At 42.4% G+C, this 22247-nt stretch overlaps 1 protein-coding gene across 24 annotated transcripts in view; it reads right to left on the reverse strand.

Annotated features, from left to right (window-relative positions):
• The window catches only part of nfasca (neurofascin homolog (chicken) a), a 158930-nt gene that overhangs the window by 35509 nt on the left and 101174 nt on the right, over positions 1–22247 (reverse strand). For 20 of the 24 annotated variants that reach the window (XR_015129003.1, XR_015129005.1, XR_015129004.1 and 17 more), the window contains 16 exons: positions 21188–21299; positions 20877–21061; positions 20672–20803; positions 20359–20502; positions 18867–18978; positions 18613–18779; positions 17816–17963; positions 9898–10022; positions 7451–7495; positions 7063–7164; positions 6520–6717; positions 6257–6327; positions 3412–3634; positions 3150–3265; positions 2494–2704; positions 421–543 (listed from right to left, as the gene is read on the reverse strand). Coding sequence is in view for 21 of the 24 variants with exons in the window: in XM_086291088.1 (XP_086147214.1) it covers positions 421–543; positions 2494–2704; positions 3150–3265; positions 3412–3634; positions 6257–6327; positions 6520–6717; positions 7063–7164; positions 7451–7495; positions 9898–10022; positions 17816–17963; positions 18613–18779; positions 18867–18978; positions 20359–20502; positions 20672–20803; positions 20877–21061; positions 21188–21299 (2214 nt within the window). In the remaining 3 variants the exon portion in view is untranslated. The remainder of the gene's footprint in view (positions 1–420; positions 544–2493; positions 2705–3149; positions 3266–3411; positions 3635–6256; positions 6328–6519; positions 6718–7062; positions 7165–7450; positions 7496–9897; positions 10023–17815; positions 17964–18612; positions 18780–18866; positions 18979–20358; positions 20503–20671; positions 20804–20876; positions 21062–21187; positions 21300–22247) is intronic. The other 4 variants (XM_086291076.1, XM_086291091.1, XM_086291087.1 and 1 more) reach the window with 1 other exon arrangement.

A 22247-nucleotide genomic window follows, 5' to 3' on the forward strand; every position in this document is an offset into this window, starting at 1 on the left:
TGGCCTAGCCAGTCACCCTTTTTTTCACATTCTGTCTCTCACAGTTGAAGTGTACCTCTGGTGCAAATTACTGACCTCTGTCATCATTTTAAGTGGGGGAACTTGCACAATCGGTGGCTGACTAAATACTTTTTTGCCCCACTGTATTCTGAATCATACCGAGTTTTCTAGCTTGACTCTAAATGGGCCCATCATTTACAAAATGGACAGGACAATGTATTGAACAAGATTTAAAACTCAAAACCTCCAACTCATTAGGAAAACGTTTACTAAGGTTTAAATGAAGTGATACACAGAGTGACGCTGAGGAGTCCACGCCTGCTGGCCTTTAGAAAAACTACAGCTTTAGGGAATGACAGAGTGACAACACAGCCATATTTTACATATTGCACATGAGTTTGACAAATAAGATGAGTTCACCTGTTTGGTACTTGAGCTGGTATCCAGTCAGGATGCCATTGGGCTCCAGAGGTTTCGCCCATTCCAAGTGGATCGTGTCCAAACTTCTGCGATTAATCTTGAAGAACCTTGGAGCGTCTGGAACTACAATCACAACAAAAGAGAAAAAACAGTGTGCAACATAGTAGCTACATGCAGTTTAGACACATGTTTGGACTGCACCAAGAAAAACTGCAGTGTGTGTTGTGTGTCTTAAAGCTTACATGCTTAGTCAGCATCATGGAACACAATGTTCAAGTTCTGACACAAGGTGAGTTCGTACCAGCTCAGTGTGCGTACTGGGCCATTGTAAGGTGTGCAACGTCGACAACTACTTTATTCCTTTCTGCTCCACCTGATGCTCCAGCCTACATCACATGCAATGGTGAAGTAGTTATTTGATCCAGTGCTGAATTTGTATGTTTGCTTACTTTCAAAGAAATGAAGTCTCTAATTTTGATGGTAGTTTCATTTTAATGTAGAGAGACGATCGACCATGTCACTGAGTGTAACAAGAATCTGATCCCCAACAATCCTGCCAGAATTCTGATTGCCTGTGTTCCCATGTGGCCAGATTACAAACCTGATTTACTCAATCAAAGAAATTCCTCATCTGAGCTTGTTATCTGTAAGAAGCACAGCTGTCCACAGAATGAATTTCTTTTATTCCAGCCTCTCCACCACAATGGGAAAGACCAAAAAGCTGTGCAAGGTTTTAGGCCTACACACGAGTGGAATGGGCTCCAAGACCATCAGTGAGAAGCTGTTGGTGTGACTGTTCGGAAAGAGAAGAAATATAAACTGACTATCAAATGAATCTGAATTTAAGGACAGATTGAACCACAATCACCAAGAACACCATTGGTACCACACTACACCGTAAAACAGGAGTGCCAAACATACGAGATCATTTACAGACTCGATGTGCAGTTCAGTATTGACAGTGACATCACATGAAGTGTATATAAAGTGTGTCTGAATGGCAGAGATGCAGACATGTGTGCATGTGGCACAGAGCCATGGCTCAGTGTCTGAGTGAGCTTGAAGCCGTTTATGATTCTGAACCACAAACAAGCTCAAACTTTGGACTGTTTTACTGATGAAAACCTCCATTATGGCCGTTCATACTCCTCACAGTCATTAAACAATGAACAGTTAACCTGTTGAACCCCAATGCCTCCAATACCAGGGATGAGAGGGAGAACATCTGGTTTAACAGGATGTACTGCCAGATTTGTTACTTAAATATAGACATGTGGTGTCCACAGACACGTCAACAATCTCAGCTAAAAGCTCACAGAACTATTTCAACAACCACCAAAGAGCTAAAACAGCAAACGATTAGAGAGCAGCTAAACAGATTCTGCAAAAAGATGTAAACACAAAGCGCGGATCTCCCTCGGGGACGTACATGGACTTTGCTGAAAGGAGACATCTCACAGTTTCCGAGCTTCAGGTTTTGTAAGTCTGCGACCAAAATTCTTCACAAAGGTAAGACAAGCTGATTTTGTCTTCCCTTTGCTGTCTTGCTTCCACCATGATAAAATTGGACTTCCTGCACAGCTCTGTCTCGTGGTGTTCCTTGAGAGCAGTTTCCCATCATAAATCTCTATTTTCTGCCTTATTTGTTTCTTATTACACACTTATTACCACTCTCGTTTCTGACAGTGCTGTCAGACACTGTCTTGTTTTTCTCCCAAGAAAGCCAAATTTCTGCTATTCAATACTGAACAGCAGAACATGAACTGAACTTCAACCCATTGTGGCATTAATGGGTTTTCTTGGAACACCCACCAGGTCCCCTTGCTCAAGAAGACACATGTACGAGCCTGTCTGGAGTTAACCAGTGAACATCTAAAAGAACGCCAAGCTATAGTCAAACACAGTGGTGTTTTTCTGGGTACACTGAGGGGCCAATAGATGGGACCATGTACCGTCAGATCTTAGACTGTTCATTTATTTGAAAGATGACCTTACAAATTCAGCACACGATCAAAGAATTATTTCCCCCTGTATAAACCTGTTATTTTTAGGGTGGGTGAACAGCATCCTCACCTCCTTCTTTGGTGGTAAATGCCACAGTGTTGCTGGGTTGACTCTCAAAGCGATTGTTGGCCACAACCATGAACATCTTGTAGTTCGAGTAGGGCGCCAGGTCGCTGAGCATGCCAGATGGTTTGGCCGTAGTGCTATAGAAACCTTTGACCTTCTTCTCCTTACTGACCACCAGACCTGGAACCTGGCTAGACTCACGCCAGTAGTATAACTGGGAAGCAGAATGGGAAGAAAGGTGTTAATAGGCGAGACGTACAGGAGATGGGAGGACATTACACAAGAGAAATTATCCAAAATTGATCATGAAAGATAATTGGAAATTATGTAACGGAATAACAGGAGCGGGACCACGCCTCCAAACACGCTCCCTCCGGTTCTCATCTATATAGGTTCTCCCAGTTCTGCAAGCCGTCGTTCTCGTTTACGTGCCCCACCCTCCCTTCTTTAACTTCTTCACTTCTAATTAGTCCATGGGGATCTGCCAGGCTGCCATCGCCAGTCCCCTTCGAGGCCTTCCCCAATCGCAGTTCAATTCGTGACCATGCATCACCTTTACCTACTAAAACTCTGTCAAACCTAAAATGAGGATGTGAAATGATGCGTAATGTACCAACTCTGCAGTTTGTTCTCATTAGAAAAACCAAAGGCAGTCTTACTCTATACTCCTTGAACTCTCCCTGGACAGAGTTCAGGTCCACAGGGTTCCAGTGGATGATAACTTTGGTGCTGTCAACCTTTGATACCCGCAGGTCAGTGGGAGCATCAGTGGGCTCTGAACACATCCAAGTGGACACAATATGTGTGAACAGTCAGCAGTATTTTCAAAACAAATTGTCAGTTTGGTTTTCACTTTTCCTCAGCCTCCACATGGGTTGCTCTCATAAATGAAAAGCTGCTTCGTAGTCAGGATTTACTTACTGTCTTCTCCAGAGTATCCAATGACCAGGTTAGACTCTGGTCCTGCTCCAAACTCATTCCTGGCCTGGATTTTGAGCTCATAAGGCACATAGATTTCTGTATTGTGGACCACATGGTTAGTCCCCACTGTGGTCAGGTTATTCCACTCCTCTTCAGCGTCTTTTCGTCTCCACCACACAATGTAGTGCAGGTTTGGACCATTTCTTTCCAGATCAAGGAGAGGCTAGAAAAGTCAACAGAGAGATGCGCCTGAATTTACACATATTGGCAGGACAAACGATGAGTTATACTTATCAAATTACATGTTATAACTGTTTGGTGGTTATATACATTTACTTAGACATTGGAAGTTTTGCATCTAACCTTACTGTACAAGGGGATAAATTCTGATTGGACACTTCCAAGCTTATTCCACAACATGTCGTGTTTATTTGTGAACATGTTGATACATTTCATCATATTTCTGTGCATTATTTTTGATTTATTTATCATCTTGTTTTTGGTCAACAAAAAGGAACGCTGTTAGATGAAGCAACATTTTATGGGGAACGTTTTATCTTGATGCAAGGAAATGTGAGAAAGTTGTGCAGATTCACTCTGAAACTGTGAAACATCCATGCAAATGCATTAAATAAGGCAAAAAGACAGAGTCTGAACCAGTGTTGAGTTTGTTGGCTAATAATTTTTGTTAATAAAAAGAAGATGAAAATTATGATGAAATGTTTTGACACTTTTGTTGACCAATAAAAATCAGATGACAGGAGAGATTAGACCCAATCAGAATTAATCAGCTTGTGTAGCGAGCGGGATGACTTTTGATCTCCTTGGGCAGAAAAATTGATCTCACAAGCTGAGAGAAGATGTGAAGGAAATCACAACATTTTGTAAACTATACAGTACCCCGGCAAAAACATGACAAACTTTTAGTTAACTGAATTCACTTCAGATTAAGTCGACGACAATCTTATAATATTTAGTCACCTAAAACAAGTTAGATGCCTAATTATGACTTAAACTAAAAAGACTGAAGCTAAATCCAAATTTGCTGACAGAATTAAGACGGGTACTGTTCTACTCTCTCAGGCAAGCTTTCTTTAGCTCTTCAGGCTTCTTGACGGACACTGCAAAGCTCTTCTTTGGATGTTAGCGCCCTTTAGTTTGATTCTCTGATCCCATACAATTTCAATAATGTTGAGGTCCAGGTTCTGGTAAGGCAAGGCAAGGCAAGGCAAATTTATTTGTATAGCACAATTCAACAACAAGGTGATTCAAAGTGCTTTACAGAGACATTAGAAACAAAAACAAATAAAAAGCATGATTTAAAATTGAATAAAACAAGCAAACAAACAAACTAACTAAACACACACATTTCACACCTGTTCGCGCGATCTGAACCCTTATCGTAAGGGGAGCTACCAGTCCTTCTGTGGACGAGCTACTTTCTATTTTAAATTCCCTGAATTTAAAATACTCTCTAGACCCAGTCTAGACCCAGTCTAGACCCAGTTGGGGAGCTACCCAGAGCTCTAAACCCACTTAACAAACAAACAAAACAAACAAAACAGTATATAAAATCAAAACAGATAAAATCAGAACAGTAGATAAAATCAGTAGTTAAATGTAAGTTTTGAAATTTAAGCTTAAAGTGTGGATTTGGTGCTTTATTCAAATGCAGCTGAGAACAGGTGAGTCTTCAACCTGGATTTAAATAAACTGAGTGTTTCAGCTGATCTGAGGCTTTCTGGGAGTTTGTTCCAGATATAAGGAGCATAAAAGCTGAATGCAGCTTCTCCGTGTCTGGTTCTGACTCTGGGAACTGATAAAAGACCGGATCCAGATGACCTGAGGGATCTGGAAGGTTCATACTGGGTCAGGAGGTCATTGATGTATTTTGGTCCTAAACCATTCAGAGCTTTATAGACCAGCATCAGAACTTTAAAGTCTATCCTCTGACGGACAGGCAGCCAGTGTAAAGACCTCAGAGCTGGACTGATGTGGTCCACTTTTTTGGTCTTAGTGAGGACTCGAGCAGCAGAGTTCTGAATGAGCTGTAGTTGTCTGACTGATTTTTTAGGTAGACCTGTAAAGATGCTGTTACAGTAATCAAGCCTACTAAAGATGAATGCATGGACTAGTTGGTAAGGCACATGCATGACTGAAGGTGTTCCACTGTGGATCTCTCTCTATCCAGGTCCACACATTGGCTGTAAATGGTTCTTATATAGTGCTTTTCTGCTCCGCCTGAGCATTCAAAGTTCCCTGTGTTTAGTATCACTGTTGTACTGAAAAGTTGAGCTCTTACACTGAGACCATTCTAATGAGGCTTATGCAAATCCTAGATTGATCAACATAAGGTCCATCTGTTTGGTCCTGTGTCAGCGCAACACTACATTTTTTCCAATCGTGTTTCTGTTGTAAATAGTGTTTTGGGCCTGCTGCTTTTACTCTTTTGTCCACTTTTGTGAAATAGACACACTGCACATCACGCCAAGATGTGCCACGTTTTCAGCTAATATCAACTTGTTGAAGCAAAAATACTGTTTTATGTCTGGCATACTGTTATCTTCGGCATTTTTCACTCTGCTAGTAACAAAATGCATAAAGATCCTATTTAACACTGCGGGGAACATGTGCCACCACACAAAACAGTCCTAGCTGCACCTTTGCACACAGGACTTTGTGCTTTCAGCTGACAGTGCTAACCACCAGCCTAAAACGTTTGTCATGGTCACCTGATTACACATCTGCATTCAGGTGACCCTCAGTTTCATTATACTGTTAACATGTTCTCAGTGCAGACTACACTGTCTCACTGATTCATTCCCCATACGAGACGTCATCTTACCTCCCAGGTGATCTCCATATTGTCCTTTCTGGACCCCCAACCCCGTAGGCCTTTGGGAATGGCATCTGGTGCTTGTTTCAACATAACAGAGCGCACTGACATTAACCAGAGTCAGCAAAGCTTCACACTTATTCAACTGCAACTGTAAACCTTTAGTGAACATACGTTTCCAAAACATTGTAGCTAATTTGAGTACATGTAAACTAATAAGACTGACCAATTGAAACATCAGAGGTCAGATGATTGCATGCGATGCTCCTTACCAGCTCCAGTGGTCTTGTACCGGGGCGAGGGGCGGCTGGGATCACTCTGACCTACTGAGTTGATGGCGATGACCCTGAACTGGTAGTTGACAAAGGGAGCGAGCTGCAGGATGACAGAGTTGAGGTCTCCAGGGTAAGATGACAAGTTCTGCCACCTACCCGGCTCCCAGCGGTCCTCTTCAAACTGGACCAAGAACTCTGAGGAGAGACAGAACTAATGAAAAAACCAAGACAGTAAAACCTGCTGCAGGTCTGTGAGTCCATGTGTTCTGGAAGCACGCCATGTCCCATCCATTTGTCCACTTCAGCTTGTTCAAAGATCCAGTATACATTTTACAACCTTTCAGTATCCACATGGATTATAATTTACCCAAATCCTTCAGTAATAGGATTTTGAGTTTAGCATCCATTCAGAATCAAGTCTCAACTGTGGTGACCTGAAACTAACTAGGCTACTTTTGCTTACACAGTCTCCCCAACAGGATCAGTTTCAAAAAAATAACACAATCCTGTCAGGATCCAGGTTGATGTGTGCCTACTTACCTGTGATGGGGCTCCTGTGCTCTTTTCCAGGGATCCAGGTGAGGCGAACGCTGCGTGCTGCTGGGTCTGACAAATCCAGATCCATGGGGGGGTCTGGACGGGCTGAAGAAAGACAAGACATGGCTTTGCTTGTGTCAGACACACAGAAACATGCATGCATTTGTAGACATGTTGAAGAACCTTTTTTCATCTAAAACAAATGACTCATTGGGAGCAGTGCAGAGAGTCTCCTCTCAGCATGGACACATAACACTGTCATCATCAAGGGTTCATACAAACAGTAAGACAAAGAGACACTAGTTTAAAAACAACAAGCACATAACAAATTAAAAACAGGACAGAGACAAACAGTAGATAACATAAAACTTCCAACTGAGCTGTGTGTTACCTGGAAGCAAGGCACTAGAGACTGAGGGGTTGAGAGTGGCCACCTCTGTGGGACAGGGTCAGGGAGCAGGAAGTGGGTACAAAGGTTAGAGTCTGCAGGTTAGTCTACAAGCCAATCAACAGCAAGGGATTAAGAATGCATTTAGCACACATAGTAATAAGGTAAGTTACACAGTTGTAGACAATCACATAATCACTGGTTTTACAAATAAAAATGCTCACACTGGTGACGACATGTGGATTAAAGAGTTCCTGCTATTATTTAAATACACACACGCACGCGCACACACACACAGATAAAGGTAAACACTCGTTGAGGCTGAGGTAAAGTAGCAGACTGTCCTGTGGCACCATGGCTACACTCATGAACGCTGCCCCCTACAGGCCGAGCAGGAGAGGTGCCCTCAGCTCACAGCTACAGTCTGTGATAGTGTGGCATTTGAAAGCAGTTGGTGTTCTTTGCTCACGAACACTTGAAGCGTGTTGTTGAAAGATGACATGTTTGATGATGGACTAAATATAGACTCTGAATAATAAATGGATGCAGTCTGTCTGTGTTGTGTTTTCAGGAACACGATGCTGTTCTCCAACCAGTCCCAAAGACTCAATCAGTCTGTGTAGGAGCATGCCACTGGAAGCACTGCTGTACTTCTTTCAGTGTCTCACACACTACTGCTGAACTACAAAATGCTGTATGACTCTCACATCACAGTGATTTGTTTCGTTTTTACACATTCACTGTAAATATCTGCTTCGTACGTACAATGACTGTTTTCAGCTAATACACAGCACCGTGCATAAAACTGAAGCCTTGAAATGTGCTGAAGCTCTTTGTCACATCCTGACACCATCAAAGTGCAGGCTGACTAGTTTCATTCAAGCATCAGAGCCATCACAATGATCTGAAGCAACATGAACATGAAAGTCTAAAGTAACAGAAGGTCTTTCACCAAATGCAGTTTAGGGATGGGTATCGAAAACCGGTTCTTGTTGAGAACCGGTTCCCACTGTTTCAATTCCTTGGAATCGTTTGCCACTTTTAAAAACGATTCCCTTATCGATTCCAGTCGCCCCGAATGACGTCATCACGTTGAGTAGCGTCTTTTACCCAGTAGGAAACACGGCGCCTGAGCGGCTCAAACGCTCAAAAGTTTGGTTACACTTTATGAGAAAGGATGACAACAGGGCAACGTGCAATACTTGCAAAGTAGAGATTTCATCAAAGGGAGGAAACACTACGAATATGCAAAAGCATTTGCTCAAAAAACACGCGATTGCTTTCAACGAATGTCGTGTTTTTGATCCGCTCCGGACTAGCGAAGCTCAACCCAGCAGCAGCGGTAGCGTTTCCACGTCCTCTCCCGTTAATACTGCAGGTAACTAATCAATTAGCATTGCATATTATGTTGGCGCGATTTACCTTATTACAAAACCTGCTATTTCTGTGCGTTGCATTTAGATAACCATGATGAGAGAGACAGAGTCTGGCTCAGATGCTGGCAGTTCTCGCTGCAGTCTACCGGTAGCGTCTCCTTTCAGGCAGGATAGACGAACGTCACCAAGCAGTGTCTAAGTTTGTGGTCAAAGGCTTGCACCCATTTGCCACAGCAGATGCCCCCGATTTCACTTTGGTAAGTGAATGTGTTTAATTGTAGGCAGGACATTACTGGATATTCTTGTGTAATTGCTACAGAATAATTTATGCTAAACTTTGTTATTGCTACAGGAGAATATTTATTTTATTATTTTACATATACATTTTTTTTCCTGGGGTCCCTGTGACACCCCATTGAAGAGCCGTAGGCTGTGGATCTCTTGAGATCTCACTGTTGGGTTTGTAAGGCCATGTTACTCCTAAATTTCTATCTTGTTCAAAGAGAAGATATAAAACACAGTTCTAAGCTAATCGACTTTAGTGTTCTCCTTTTTAAAAAAAAAGAATCGATAAGAGAATCGATAAAGAATCGAATCGTTAAACAGAATCGAAAATGGAATCGGAATCGTTAAAATCTTATCAATACCCATCCCTAGTGCAGTTACATGTGCAGTATGTATGCACACGTCTTCAGCAGCTGAAACCAGTGCTTTACATGTTTTAGCCATCCATCCATCCATTCGCTTCCGCTTGTCCTTTTCAGGGTCGCGGGGGGCGCTGGAGCCTATCCCAGCTGTCATAGGGCGAGAGGCGGGGTACACCCTGGACAGGTCGCCAGTCTGTCGCAGGGCCAACACACGTTTTAGCCATGTCTGCCTAAATCCACAGCGTGTTCACAGGGGGCCATTGATTGTTGGGTTTCCTCTGTATGTATCATTGTAGGTCTGCCTTACTACATAAAGGTGACTGTTGTTGGTAAGTGTAAATGTAAGAGAAAATGACATATTTTAAGAGTACACTCAGAGTAATGAACTAATGAAACAACACAATGTCCAGTCTGTATGTGAGTGTACCTAACACAGTGAGGCGAGCAGAGGCTGAGAGCTGGTCTATCTCAGATTTAGCAGTGCAGGTGTACGTCCCCTCGTCACCCTCGTTCACATTGGGGATGGACAGAGACTCATCATCCTTCTTCAACCTAGGAGACAGATACAGAAAGGACTGTCATACGTGTAGTAACAGCACTGGAGCTAGTCTTTATTCATATTCATACAAAAACCAAAGAAACTCATTCCTGGAAGAAGAGTGTTCAGATTTCTGTTCATATGAACTGCCTGTATGCTGACAGGCATCAGAGTAGCCAGCATACAAACCATTTGGGTCCGTGCATTTACTTTTGTGGGTTTACGTTTAAAAACAGTCCCAGTACAATCCATTGAACATTGTTGGATTTTAAATCAGATAATCCAGATGTGACTGAAGACTTTCAGCTTCGATTCAAAGGGTTTGACAAAAGTGCTGCATCAGCAGTTTCGGATATACAGGCTTTTTAAACAGTCTCATTTTCAGAGACTCAACACTAGTTGGAGTGTCAGGGAGCTTCATGGCCAGGCGAAGCTTCTTTATTCCAAGTGAAGTCAGGTGTTGGACTTTAATTGGGTAGCAAAGAAACGTGGATACAAGTGAAGAGAGCTACTATTAGGCTGGAAAAAAATCATGTCAGACAAACAGGAAGTAGTTTAGATCATGTGACATATTCTTTCAAACAAAAAAGGATGCTCTGGCCAGCTCAGCAATACCAAAAGACTGCAGAAGACAACTTAAGCCGATCATTTCAGCCTTTTCACAACATCTAGCCAAATCCTGAACAGAAGGAGACAGGCCTGAATCATCAGCCGAAAACTAGGCAAGGCAAGGCAAGTTTATTTGTACAGCACAATTCAACAACAAGGTGGTTCAAAGTGCTTTACAGAGACATTAGAAACAAAAACAAATAAAAAGCAGGATTTAAAATTTATTAAAACAAGCAAACTAACTAACTAACTAACTAATTAACAAACAAACAAACAAACAAAACAGATAAAATCAGTAGTTAAATGTAAGTTTTGAAATTTAAGCTTAAAAGTGTGGATTTGGTGTTTTATTCAAATGCAGCTGAGAACAGGTGAGTCTTCAACCTGGATTTAAATAAACTGAGTGTTTCAGCTGATCTGAGGCTTTCTGGGAGTTTGTTCCAGATATAAGGAGCATAAAAGCTGAATGCAGCTTCTCCGTGTCTGGTTCTGACTCTGGGAACTGATAAAAGACCGGATCCAGATGACCTGAGGGATCTGGAAGGTTCATACTGGGTCAGGAGGTCACTGATGTATTTTGGTCCTAAACCATTCAGAGCTTTATAGGCCAGCATCAGAACTTTAAAGTCTATCCTCTGACGGACAGGCAGCCAGTGTAAAGACCTCAGAGCTGGACTGATGTGGTCCACTTTTTTGGTCTTAGTGAGGACTCGAGCAGCAGAGTTCTGAATGAGCTGTAGTTGTCTGACTGATTTTTTAGGTAGACCTGTAAAGATGCTGTTACAGTAATCAAGCCTACTAAAGATGAATGCATGGACTAGTTTTTCCAGGTCCTGTTGAGACATCAGATCTTTTATCCTTGATATATTCTTGAGGTGATAGTAAGCTGACTTTGTTATTGTCTTAATGTGTTTTTCTAAGTTTAGGTCTGCATCCATCACTACACCCAAATTGCTCGCCTGGTTTGTGGTTTTTAGGTGTATAGATTGAAGTTCTCTGGTGACCTGTAATCGTTTTTCTTTGGCGCCAAAGACTATTACCTCAGTTTTGTTTTTGTTTAGCTGGAGAAAATTGTGGCACAACCAGTCATTGATTTCCTCAATGCATTTACCAAGAGCCTGTACAGGGCCTCGGTCTCCTGGTGACATTGTGATATATATTTGTGTGTCATCTGCATAGCTGTGATAGTTTATTTTGTTGTTCTTTATAATCTGTGCCAGTGGGAGCATGTAAATGTTAAACAGAAGGGGTCCCAAGATGGAACCTTGGGGAACTCCACATGTGATACTTGTCTGTTCAGATGTGAAGTTACCTATTGATACAAAGTATTTCCTGTTTTCTAAGTATGTTTTGAACCAGTTTAGTACAGTTCCTGAAAGACCTGTCCAGTTCTCCAGTCGTTTGAGTAATATGTTGTGGTCAACTGTATCAAATGCTGCACTGAGATCCAGTAAAACTAGGACTGACATTTTTCCACTGTCTGTATTCAGACATATGTCATTAAACACTTTGGTCAGAGCGGTTTCAGTGCTGTGGTTCTGTCTAAAACCTGACTGGAAGGCCTCGTAGCAGTTATTCTGTTTTAAGAAGTAACTGAGCTGTTGAGAAACTGCTTTTTCAATGATCTTACTTAAAAATCGGAGATTTGAGATCGGCCTGTAGTTGTTCATTTGTGTCTTGTCAAGATTGCAACTGCTGTCTTCAGGTAGAAACAGCAGTGATACACCTGCTGCTGTCAGACCTGCAGGTATCAGGCTGTGATGTTCTCCTTTATAATGGACAGAAATATTTGGAGTGGCACAAATAATTTGTGGCATCTTCTTGAAGAACAGCTGATTGTTCTGTAAACAGTTTGAAATGGCTGTAAATAACTTTGTTTGCAAAACTTGTGCATATGATTTTAAAATTGACAATTTATATTTGCATTGAAAGTTATGAAATATGATTCATTAAACATGTTTGTGGTTGTTACGGTGAAAATATCACCTTTTCTACGGATTTTATGGTTTTTATCTGACTTTAACTTAAAGAATGTTAGCTACCGCTCACCGCTCGTCTGCAGCTTTATTTGAATGGAAAACTTCCACAACAGGCAAAAAAAAGCTTTTTGCTAAAAAAAAGATTCAGAGCAGAAGTTTTTTGCACTGCATTTTAAAATGAAAACATATTGTATTTATTTACAATTAAAGACACACAGAGCAGAAAGTGTGTTACTGTTTTACATCCACAGACACACAAGAAAAGAAGCAGGCAACATGAGGTCAAGTTATGGCAATTTTATTTGTGTATTTCAGTGCATGTATTTAGATTAGAGTTTTAAAAACAAACAAACGTCCCAAGAAGAAGGATGGGGAGAAAGAAAGGTGGAGAGAGGAGGAAGAAACTATTGATGTCCTCAAACTGGATGCTGCTGGGTCAGTTCTTCCTCAGCAGTCTGCTCCAGAATCCCCTCCTGTCCTCGGCTTGCTTTGCTTTTGCCTTCAGTTCTTTTAAGGTTTTGTTGAGCTGCTCCTCGGCATCTTTAAATGTTTCTTTCAGCTGCTGTTTGGCCAGTTTCCCTTTGTGTTTGAGGAGCTCTTTAGCTTCCTTTTTGTGCTTTCGTATTTCTTTAAGTGCGTCTTTGCAGTCTTTCTTGGTCACCGCAGAGCCGCTCATTTCTTTCTTGAATGCCTTCACCTCAATTTTCTCTTCTGCAAGTTCTTCTTGTACTTTCATCAGTTCCTTCTTCATGTTTTCAGTGTGACTCTTTGTATCTTCCATTTCTTTCTTTGCTTCCTGTGTTTTAATTTTCTCTTCCTCCAACACTTTTTGAGCTTCCAACAATTCTTTCTTCATATTTTCAATCTCATTTTCTTCCTCGTGTTTACGTTTTTTCTCCTCTTCAAGTTGTTGCTTCACATGCAGTAATTCCTTCCTTAGTGTTTCAGCTTCAGCCGTTACATTTGCAGCTTCTTGTGTTGCCAACTGCATTTTCCTTCTTTCCTCTTCAAAAGCTTCCTGCACCTCCTGTAATTCCTGCAGCACATTTCCTGCCTCCTTCTTTGCAGTTTGATATTTCTTTTTGGCTTCTTGAGCTGTGCTTTTCTCTTCCTCCAATGCTTTTTGAGCTTCCAACAGTTCTTTCTTCATCTTTTCATTCTCCTTTTCTGCCTGTTGTTTTCCCATTTTCTCTCCTTTAAGTTTGAGACCCACATGCAGTAATTCCTGCAATACTACTTCAGTTTCAAACTGTGAATTTTTAGCTTCTCCTCTTGATTTTTCTGCCTCTTCTTTTAATTTGACATTTTCAGCCTGTATCATTTGAAGTTCTTCTTGCAGGTTAATCAGCTGTACTGAATTGTGAGGTGAAGCACTCGCCGATCCTCTTCTCGTTCTCCCCTGATTCATTTTGGCCTTTTAAACAAAGGAGCCAACGTTTTGTAGAGGAGTGAAGTGAAGTTTTCGATGTTTCTTCGTCAGCTGTCGTTTGTCCTGCACAGAGATGCTGCTGTAGATGTGTCTCTAGCTGTGTCTGGATACAATGAAACATGCTGGAACTAAGTGCTTGTGTTGCACAGTTCTACTGAACATTCCATTTCATGCATGCTCCGCCCACATGGTCAGGAATGTCAGGTGCTGCATCACCAAATGCTGCTCCCGTTGCCTAGCAATAACAGCTGTTTACTTTTGGGGTCTGGTTCATTGATTAATAAAGAAAACATGTCCAAGTACTGGGTGCTGAGGCTCAGCGCATATTCTAGCCTGCTGTGTGGGTGGGCAGCTAGAAATCACTGGTGGGCAACATGAGTGAGGAGAAAACTGGAGCAGCCAAGCAGGGAGCTGCAGGTTGCTGGTTTGAGTCTCTGTTCAGATGCTGGTGTCTCCTCTCTCTGAGATGTCTGCAAACAGTCCCAGATAAAACAATAAGGATAATAAACAACGTGACTAAAATAACAATTATGACTCTGATGTGTTTCATGTGTAGCAGGATGGCCTCTATACAGCAGTCGCTGCAAGCATCCACATCGCCACACTCACTTTTCTTTAAGCAGGCGTGCTGGGCTCCTCCTAAGGAAAGTTTGAAACTTCATTTCCTTCATGCTGGTGAACTTTTTACCAAATATTTCCATCAAAGCTTCTCCATCACTGACAGGGATTGTTTGGATCTTCACACTCATCTCCACCAACCCTAAAAAATGAGTCTCACTTTGCTCATATAATGCCAGGAGTGTCTCCATATTCCACAAAAGTCTGTGCAAACATGTAACAGTATCCCATATTCATAGAAATATTATTGATATTATAACAAAAGCTGTCACCAACACAATTGTCCCAAGTGCTTTTTTATTAGTTATTGCAAATGCTCGATTGCAGTTCTTGCTAGATGACAAAACCACTTATTAGGTTTAGAAGGAAATGACTTTTTCTACATGAGGTAAAGTTGGAGCTGTTTCCCCAAACTAAATGAAATCATCATTTAAAAAACTACAATCTGTATTTACTCTGAACATCTGTGTTAACATTTGGAAACATGTAAGTGTAACAAACATGTTAAAACATAAGAAATCAGGAAGGGGCATGTACAGGAATTTCTTTTACTTATGTATTAATCACATTATTTTATTGTATGATACCTTGGTGCCACTGGATTTTAACATGTCTCACACTCATACAGTAAGACAAATGGTGGGGGTGTAGTAAGGAAGTTGGGGGAAGCAGGAACTCCACAGGAAGAGTCTTTTGTGTCTTCAAGGACTCTGGGAGGCAGCAAGGGAGTGTGAACCTTAAGGTGTGAAACAGCTGTGTACTGCCTTTTGTTCCTGGAGAAGGTATTTCACTGAGAGCCATGCTGGGCTCAGACTCTGCTGACCGTCTGTCCCGCGGTCATGCAGGGACTTCATCAAGCTTGGTTGTCTGTTCTTTGTGTGTTTGATTAATACAGTTTGTCAAAATGAAAACATGACTGTAGATTCAGACACGTGAGGCTGTGCTGATGAGACCAAACAAGGCAAATAAACAGTTTTAAAGGTGAACTGTGGGCAACGGCCAATTCTACCCTGGAGCCCAGAGGATTACACGTTATTTTTTAAAGTAACGCAATAGTTACTTAATTACTAGTAATTAATTACTTTTAGAATCTTGTAACTCAGTTACTAACTCAGTTACTTTTTTGAAGAAGTAACTAGTAACTATAATTAATTACTTTTTCAAAGTAACAACGCTGCTGATGACACCACCATTATCGGTCTGATCCAGAATGACGATGCGTCTGAGCGGAGGTGGATCAGCTGGTCCACTGGTACAGACTGTGGAGAAACTACCGGATGCTCCGCCCTCTCGCCATCCTCAACAACAGTCTGTATGTGAGGACCACTTCACATCACAAAAAGGTGGATCCTAAGGAATCTGAAGTGATCCACCATGTGCAGAACAAGGCCCAGATGAGGTTCTTCCTGTGGCAGCTGTGAAAGTTCCACAGGAGCTGCTGCCATCACCCGCTCTGTGTTGTGCACATGGATGAGTGTCTCAGCTACGTCACTCTGATAAACACTCTGAAGTAACCACTGATATATCATTAGCACACTGCACAATTATAGTTATTTTATTTATATAAGTTGCAAGAAAAATAACTACTCAAGTACAGTAACAAAGTATTTGTACTTCATTACCTCCCACCTCTGAGTATAGCCAGCTGCTCCTCAGGAGAAATGAGTGGCAGCTCAGTCAGCTTATTTTAAACCATTTCCCAAGTCCATGTACTTCTGTTAGTCTATAAACCATCATCATATATAACGTGTTGGCCTGCTTAGCAACAGTTGTGTTTCTCAGCCATGTCTTAAACTCGTCGCACCTTCTGCAGCTACACACTCAGCCTCGCTCCAGCTGACAGTGAAGGCTGTTTGGAACAAACCCGCTGACTCAGGGACCCGAACCTTTACCCTTCACTACAAATGCTTTATACATAGCTACTGGGGAAGAAACAGTGGGTAGGTTGGAGTGATATGGGTGGGGGCACTCCCCAACGTCCCAGTACAGCATTTGTAATTTAATGGACCCATCGAAACCACTAGAAAGAGACTCTGATCCTTTATTGACACACGCTGTAGAGATGAAGGGGTTAAAGGATTCACCTTCCCTTTGGCTCATTCAAACTGACTCAATTGTTGCCAAGGCAACACTTTTGGTTGTTTGAAGGCAATTGGTCTGCTCATTTTCTAAATGTGCCACTAATTAACCATGGATGTTGTGATGTTTACGGAACTTTTATTTTGAAAGGTCGAATGTAAGGCGGAAGGGGGTTATAAAAAAAGGAGACAACAGAAAACGGTAGATGAACAAGTTAGCGCTGCAGACTGTGTTGCCGCTGCAAGCCTGCGAATTAAAGAATGGTACTAAGAAATACTGAAGGTGTCATCATTAATGTTTGAGGCATGCAAACATTACAGATGTGTTCTGCTTTGGGTCTTGAAGAGTCATTGTCTGAACTATGAATCACCTGCATGTCACAAAACTGAGACTAGATTTTTAGTAACAGAGCCTCACTACAATTCACTGCTACAACGACACACCAATCACAGCACTGCAAACCACACCCAGGCCACTTTACCCTTGTTAAGGAATATATATATATTTTCTTAGTGCTTATTTTCTGATTATTTTGTTTATGCATTTTAATAACAGGCCAGCTTTGACTCACACACCAGTTGCTCAGCCAGACTGGAGCTGTGCAGAGCTGCAGAGGCGGTATATTAAGAACAGGAAACAGATGCAGACAGAAGAAGTGAAACTAGGCAGAGGGTAGCGCACGTAATCACTCCACCAGCAACACACACATCAAGTAAGGCCAGAGGTAAAGAAGTTGTTTGGATTGAAACTGTGTGCGACGTGGGAGTGCCAAAATAACAGACTATGATGTACGCATCCGGCTTAATGCTCCAGACCTGCCGATGCTTAGCAGCGTGCACATCCCCTTTCCGGAAAGTAATGATTGAATAAATTGATTATAAATACTTTGACCACTCTGCGTCTTCTCTGTCCAGGAGAAGAATAAAAAGAACTGGGTTCGATACCCTTCACTACACTGTGAAACTTTGTTGTTAGATTCAGAGCAAATGAACAACTTTTCCCACAACTATGTTTAGTCAGGCTTGAAGCAGAGACAAAGAGGGTGACAGCACAGCACAGGTTGTTAAAAAAGAGCAAACGCAGGGGTCATTACCTCCATCCCAAGTAAAGAGGCTTGTCATCCTTCATCCAGGCCACACTGACAGGAAGGCTGGGGTCAGACGTCACCCTACACGTGAAGCGAGCCGTGGAGCCCCTGATGGCTGACTGGTGCTCGGGGGCCTGAATGATGCGAGTCGGCTCTGGGTCACAGTTAAGATGAAGAGCAATGCACTACATGAACATTTTAGACGCATCCAATAACACAAGTGGTAGATAATACTGTGTGGAGCTGCATGGTCAGGTGCCACAGTCTCATCCAAAACAAGACCAATTTACTCTTTCCATCTCTGTTCAATATGAGATAAGCTGCAAAGATTTAGATACAGAAAATGTGCAAGAAAATTGAATCATGGAGACTGTATTTGCATAACAATGCAATCCCTTTGTGTAAAGATCCACAGTACAGTTAGCAGGCAAAACAAGTAGACAAAGTCAGGTGCATCCCACCAGCCTCTGCCCTTCTCCTCTGGTGTAACATGTGACGCAGACAGGACTACAAACAGCTTCAGCAGTCTTACTAATGCACCCTGACATGTAAGGTGAGCTGTTATTTCCATCGTTGGCTCACTGCAGGCAGGCTTGGATAAAACAAGTTGAAACAAATGTTGATTTAAGATGTTCTGCATGTTCACGCTCTCGTTGTCACTCTGTCACAGTTTAACGTTTAATGAAAGGCAGAGAGTGCAGGCTGCTTGGCACAGTGACAGGAAGTCATTCAGAACAGGCACAGACCTGCTCAAGCAGATCTCATGTCATTCATGAATTCACTTTTCATTTTTAACATCTAACCTTTGACCTCCAGGCGCACTTGGTTTTCAGCTTTTCCCAAGATGCTGCTGGCCACACAGGTGTAGGTTCCCTCGTCCTCTGCTCGGGCCCGCTTTATCTCCAGGGTACCATTAATGTAAACACGGTACTGGCCTCCATCCAGCCCGCTGCCCTGTCCATTCTTAAACCTACACATAATAAAAACACATGGTTAACAGCTGGAGATACTGCCGCTGACTCTGGCTGTCAAAGACCAGGAGGCTTTAGATGCTCACCAGCGTAGCTCCGGTAAAGGCGAACCAAAAAAGGGGCAGTCTAGGAAGGTGCGGTTGTTCTTAATGACTTTTATTAGCTGGTTTTTGGGGCCCAGCATCCTCGGGGGCAGGTCTACAGGAAAAAGGATTACAGTACATCTTCACCAGGCTTCATCCCTTACACACGCTTACAAGCATTTAATCAAACAGACACGATTATGGTTATTTTAGAAAACTCCTTTTTACAGCAGGTTCCTGTGTGAACTAACACTGTGCCTGCAGTGTATAACAAGCTATCCATAAACCAACAACCATCACGCTTCAATGTGGAAGTTAGCTGGCTCCTTCTCAGCAAGCACTCATTCCTATAACTCTCAGTATGTTTATAGTACCAGCTAAAGCTGGCAGAAGATTAGAGAGATGTAACTGATCATGTTGTTCTTGTTATCTTTAGACCAAATGTCAGTGATTTCATGCTGTCTCTCAGAATCAGAACACTTCATTAATCCCTGAGGCACACATGGGCTACAGCAGGCTGCATGCTGGTTGATGCATGCACACCAACCCTTCCAACCATACATACATTGCACAAACATCACATTGGGAAGACAGGTCAGAGAGGTAGGCTGACAATAATACATGTGTTACTTTGTAATACATCTTTTCATTGCAAGATTTAAATATTTTTTGCAATAATTAGGTAATCTATCATGACTCATTTTTCTTGCTATGTCAAGATAAAAAGTGCAGGAGGAAATGGGCTCGTGAGGAGTCATTAGGAGCAACATTTAAACTTCCTCAATAATATGTGTGAGTATATTTCACCTTTTTCCAAGATGCAAAAAAAAGTAGCAGCTACTGACTATCAGTGGTACTTTATGGTGAATGAGAACATTGGCATCCAGTCGAGGTGGAGACTATGACTCTTACCCTAAACCAGATAAAGGTGAAGAGTAAGACTGTCTGTGCTGGCAAACTAAACTAAGGACTCGATCAACAGGGCTCACCACATCTCTAGGTAACTTCTAAGGTTACATGCGCGTATGTGTGCGTGTGTGTGTGTGTGTGTGTGTGTGTGTGTGTGTGTGTGTGTGCGTGTGTGTGTGCGTGTGTGTGCGTGTGTGTGTGTGTGTGTGTGCGTGTGTGTGTGTGTGTGTGTGTTTCATGGATCTCATAGTAAAAACATGAGTTTACATGAACAAAGGTCAGCAGCCTGCTCACCAACATGGTCAGCAATAACATATCACCACAGTGGTCATCATCTGTCCTCCTGCACAAAGTGCTGCCTGCTCCAGTCACAAGGACTTTGATGATAAAGTGGTGATTAAAATCTATAAAGAACAAAAACTAGTCCAAACCTTTACCTGGCAGTGTAACCACTATGGTCACTTCTGGATAAGGTTTAAAACCAGTCCTGAAGCCAGTGAGCTACAGCACACTCTGGATGTGCAGAGCTAATAGGCTCACTGCTATGTTTCCCTTTTGAAATCAAGCTCCCACTTCTGTGTCTCACCAAGAACGTTGACAAAGGCGTTGGCTAACAAATAGCCATGCTCGTTGGAGGCGTTACACTGGTACACGGCGCTGCTTCCGATCTGCACAGAGTGAAACATGATGGTGTCTCCCAGCACCTGTCTGTTTGGGTTGGTGGGAGAGCCTGCAGTCGGGCGGAGGAGGGTTACATGATCCCGACAGGAAGACAAAGAAAAGACTGTTGGTAGCTGTCGTATATACTGATGTTTATGCAGCATTTTTAGTGAGTACATTACAATTGTGCATCAAAAACAAGGCTGATGTTCTGTAACAATAATTAAAAAGAACCATACTCTCTATAGGCTGCCCATTGACAAGCCACTCAATGCGAGGTTTAGGGTTGCCATTGGCCCGGCATACCAGGCGTCCATTCTCTTCTGGGGCTAGCACCTGGTCTGATGGCTTGTGTAACCAGTAAGGAGCCGCTGTTGGGCACAAGGCCAACATGTTAGCACCAGTTGTACATTCAAGAAACACAGAGCCAATAGGCCTACTCACCTTTAACTTGAACAAAGATGGAGTGGCGTATGGTGCCTAAATGGTTGTTGGCCATGCATACATACTCGCCAGCGTCCTCCTCTGACACACTAACGATCTTCAGGGTCTTGTTGAAGTTCTCAAACTTGACCTTCTGCCCTGGCAGCTCCCCACCTTTCTTAAACCACTTGATGATGGGTGTTGGACTGGACGAGAAAGCAACGGTAGGAAAGACAAGACCTCAAAGTTCAGCTTCATGTGCCACTTTTCAAACAAATGGCAGTATTAATCTTATCATTACGCAGTACGTGTGTGTGTGACAGTGCACTCACAGTCCAGCAGCGATACACTCCAGCAGCAGCTGCTCATCTCGCAGCACCATTTTGGAGCTCTCACTTCCTGATGGTGAGAGGAAGGTCGGCGTGGACTCTGCTACTTTACGGTCTGCAGATGTGACACGAGGATGGATTAATACGCACAAACAAAGCATTCATTTATCTTTGCAGCATGACTCGCTTTCTCCATTAAACAGCCTCTTTTTTGAATCAACCTAGGACTGTTACTGTGAACCCTGGCAGGCTCTGTGCAGTCACTGAGGTCGCCTGTAAACAGGACCAACACTCTCTGGCTTATTTTGAAATAAATAAAATAAAAACAATGATGTTCGTTTAAGTTAACCAAGGGAACAACAAAGCCGGCTATTACAAGCTTGCATCAAACTTAGCCACACGTCATTTTGGTTTGTAGCCTTTTATTCACACTTTGATCTCCAGAGTGTCTTTGGCTTCACGTGAAACTACACATGATGGCATACATGAGGGCATTGGATATTATGTTAGCACCTTTGAAGCAAAAATAAATAATCATCCCACATATAATGTATGAAACCTTTTTACCTTTCATGTATTTTTTCTCTTCTAAACCATTTAGGTAACCAGTTTAGACTAAAAAAGCTTTGATCCAATCCCAGCTGTAGAATCCAGCAACGAGGCTTATGTGAGACTACTTTGGCTGCAGCCGACTTTGCGATGCAGATCTATAATGGATTAAAGCTGTGAGTGTCTACAAAGGAGCTGCTGAGAATGAGACGAATCCAGACCCATCGCTGAGCTGATGAAGGTGGCAGGACCAGCCTCAGACACCAGAGTGCATGTTTAGTCACTGCTGCTATAACACGAGCATAACTGGCAAACCTCACTCTCAGCCAGCAGTGTGATACTCAATATTCATCATGTGATTAAAGTCTGTTCCTCCATCCCTCGGGGACATATCCCATCTTCCCAAATCCTGTTCTTTCACAGTACTGTCTGCATGATTAATACAGAGATTCTCTGTGTACTTGAATTAAGGGTAGTTTGTGTGTTACTCTATGTTTATGTGTGATCCTTTAAT

The sequence above is a fragment of the Aulonocara sp. 'chitande type north' Nkhata Bay genome, linkage group LG5 (genome assembly GCF_057382095.1).
Source record: "Aulonocara sp. 'chitande type north' Nkhata Bay isolate Kocher_YH1m ecotype deep benthic linkage group LG5, A_spYH_male_GT1.1, whole genome shotgun sequence".
Lineage (NCBI taxonomy): Eukaryota > Metazoa > Chordata > Actinopteri > Cichliformes > Cichlidae > Aulonocara > Aulonocara sp. 'chitande type north' Nkhata Bay.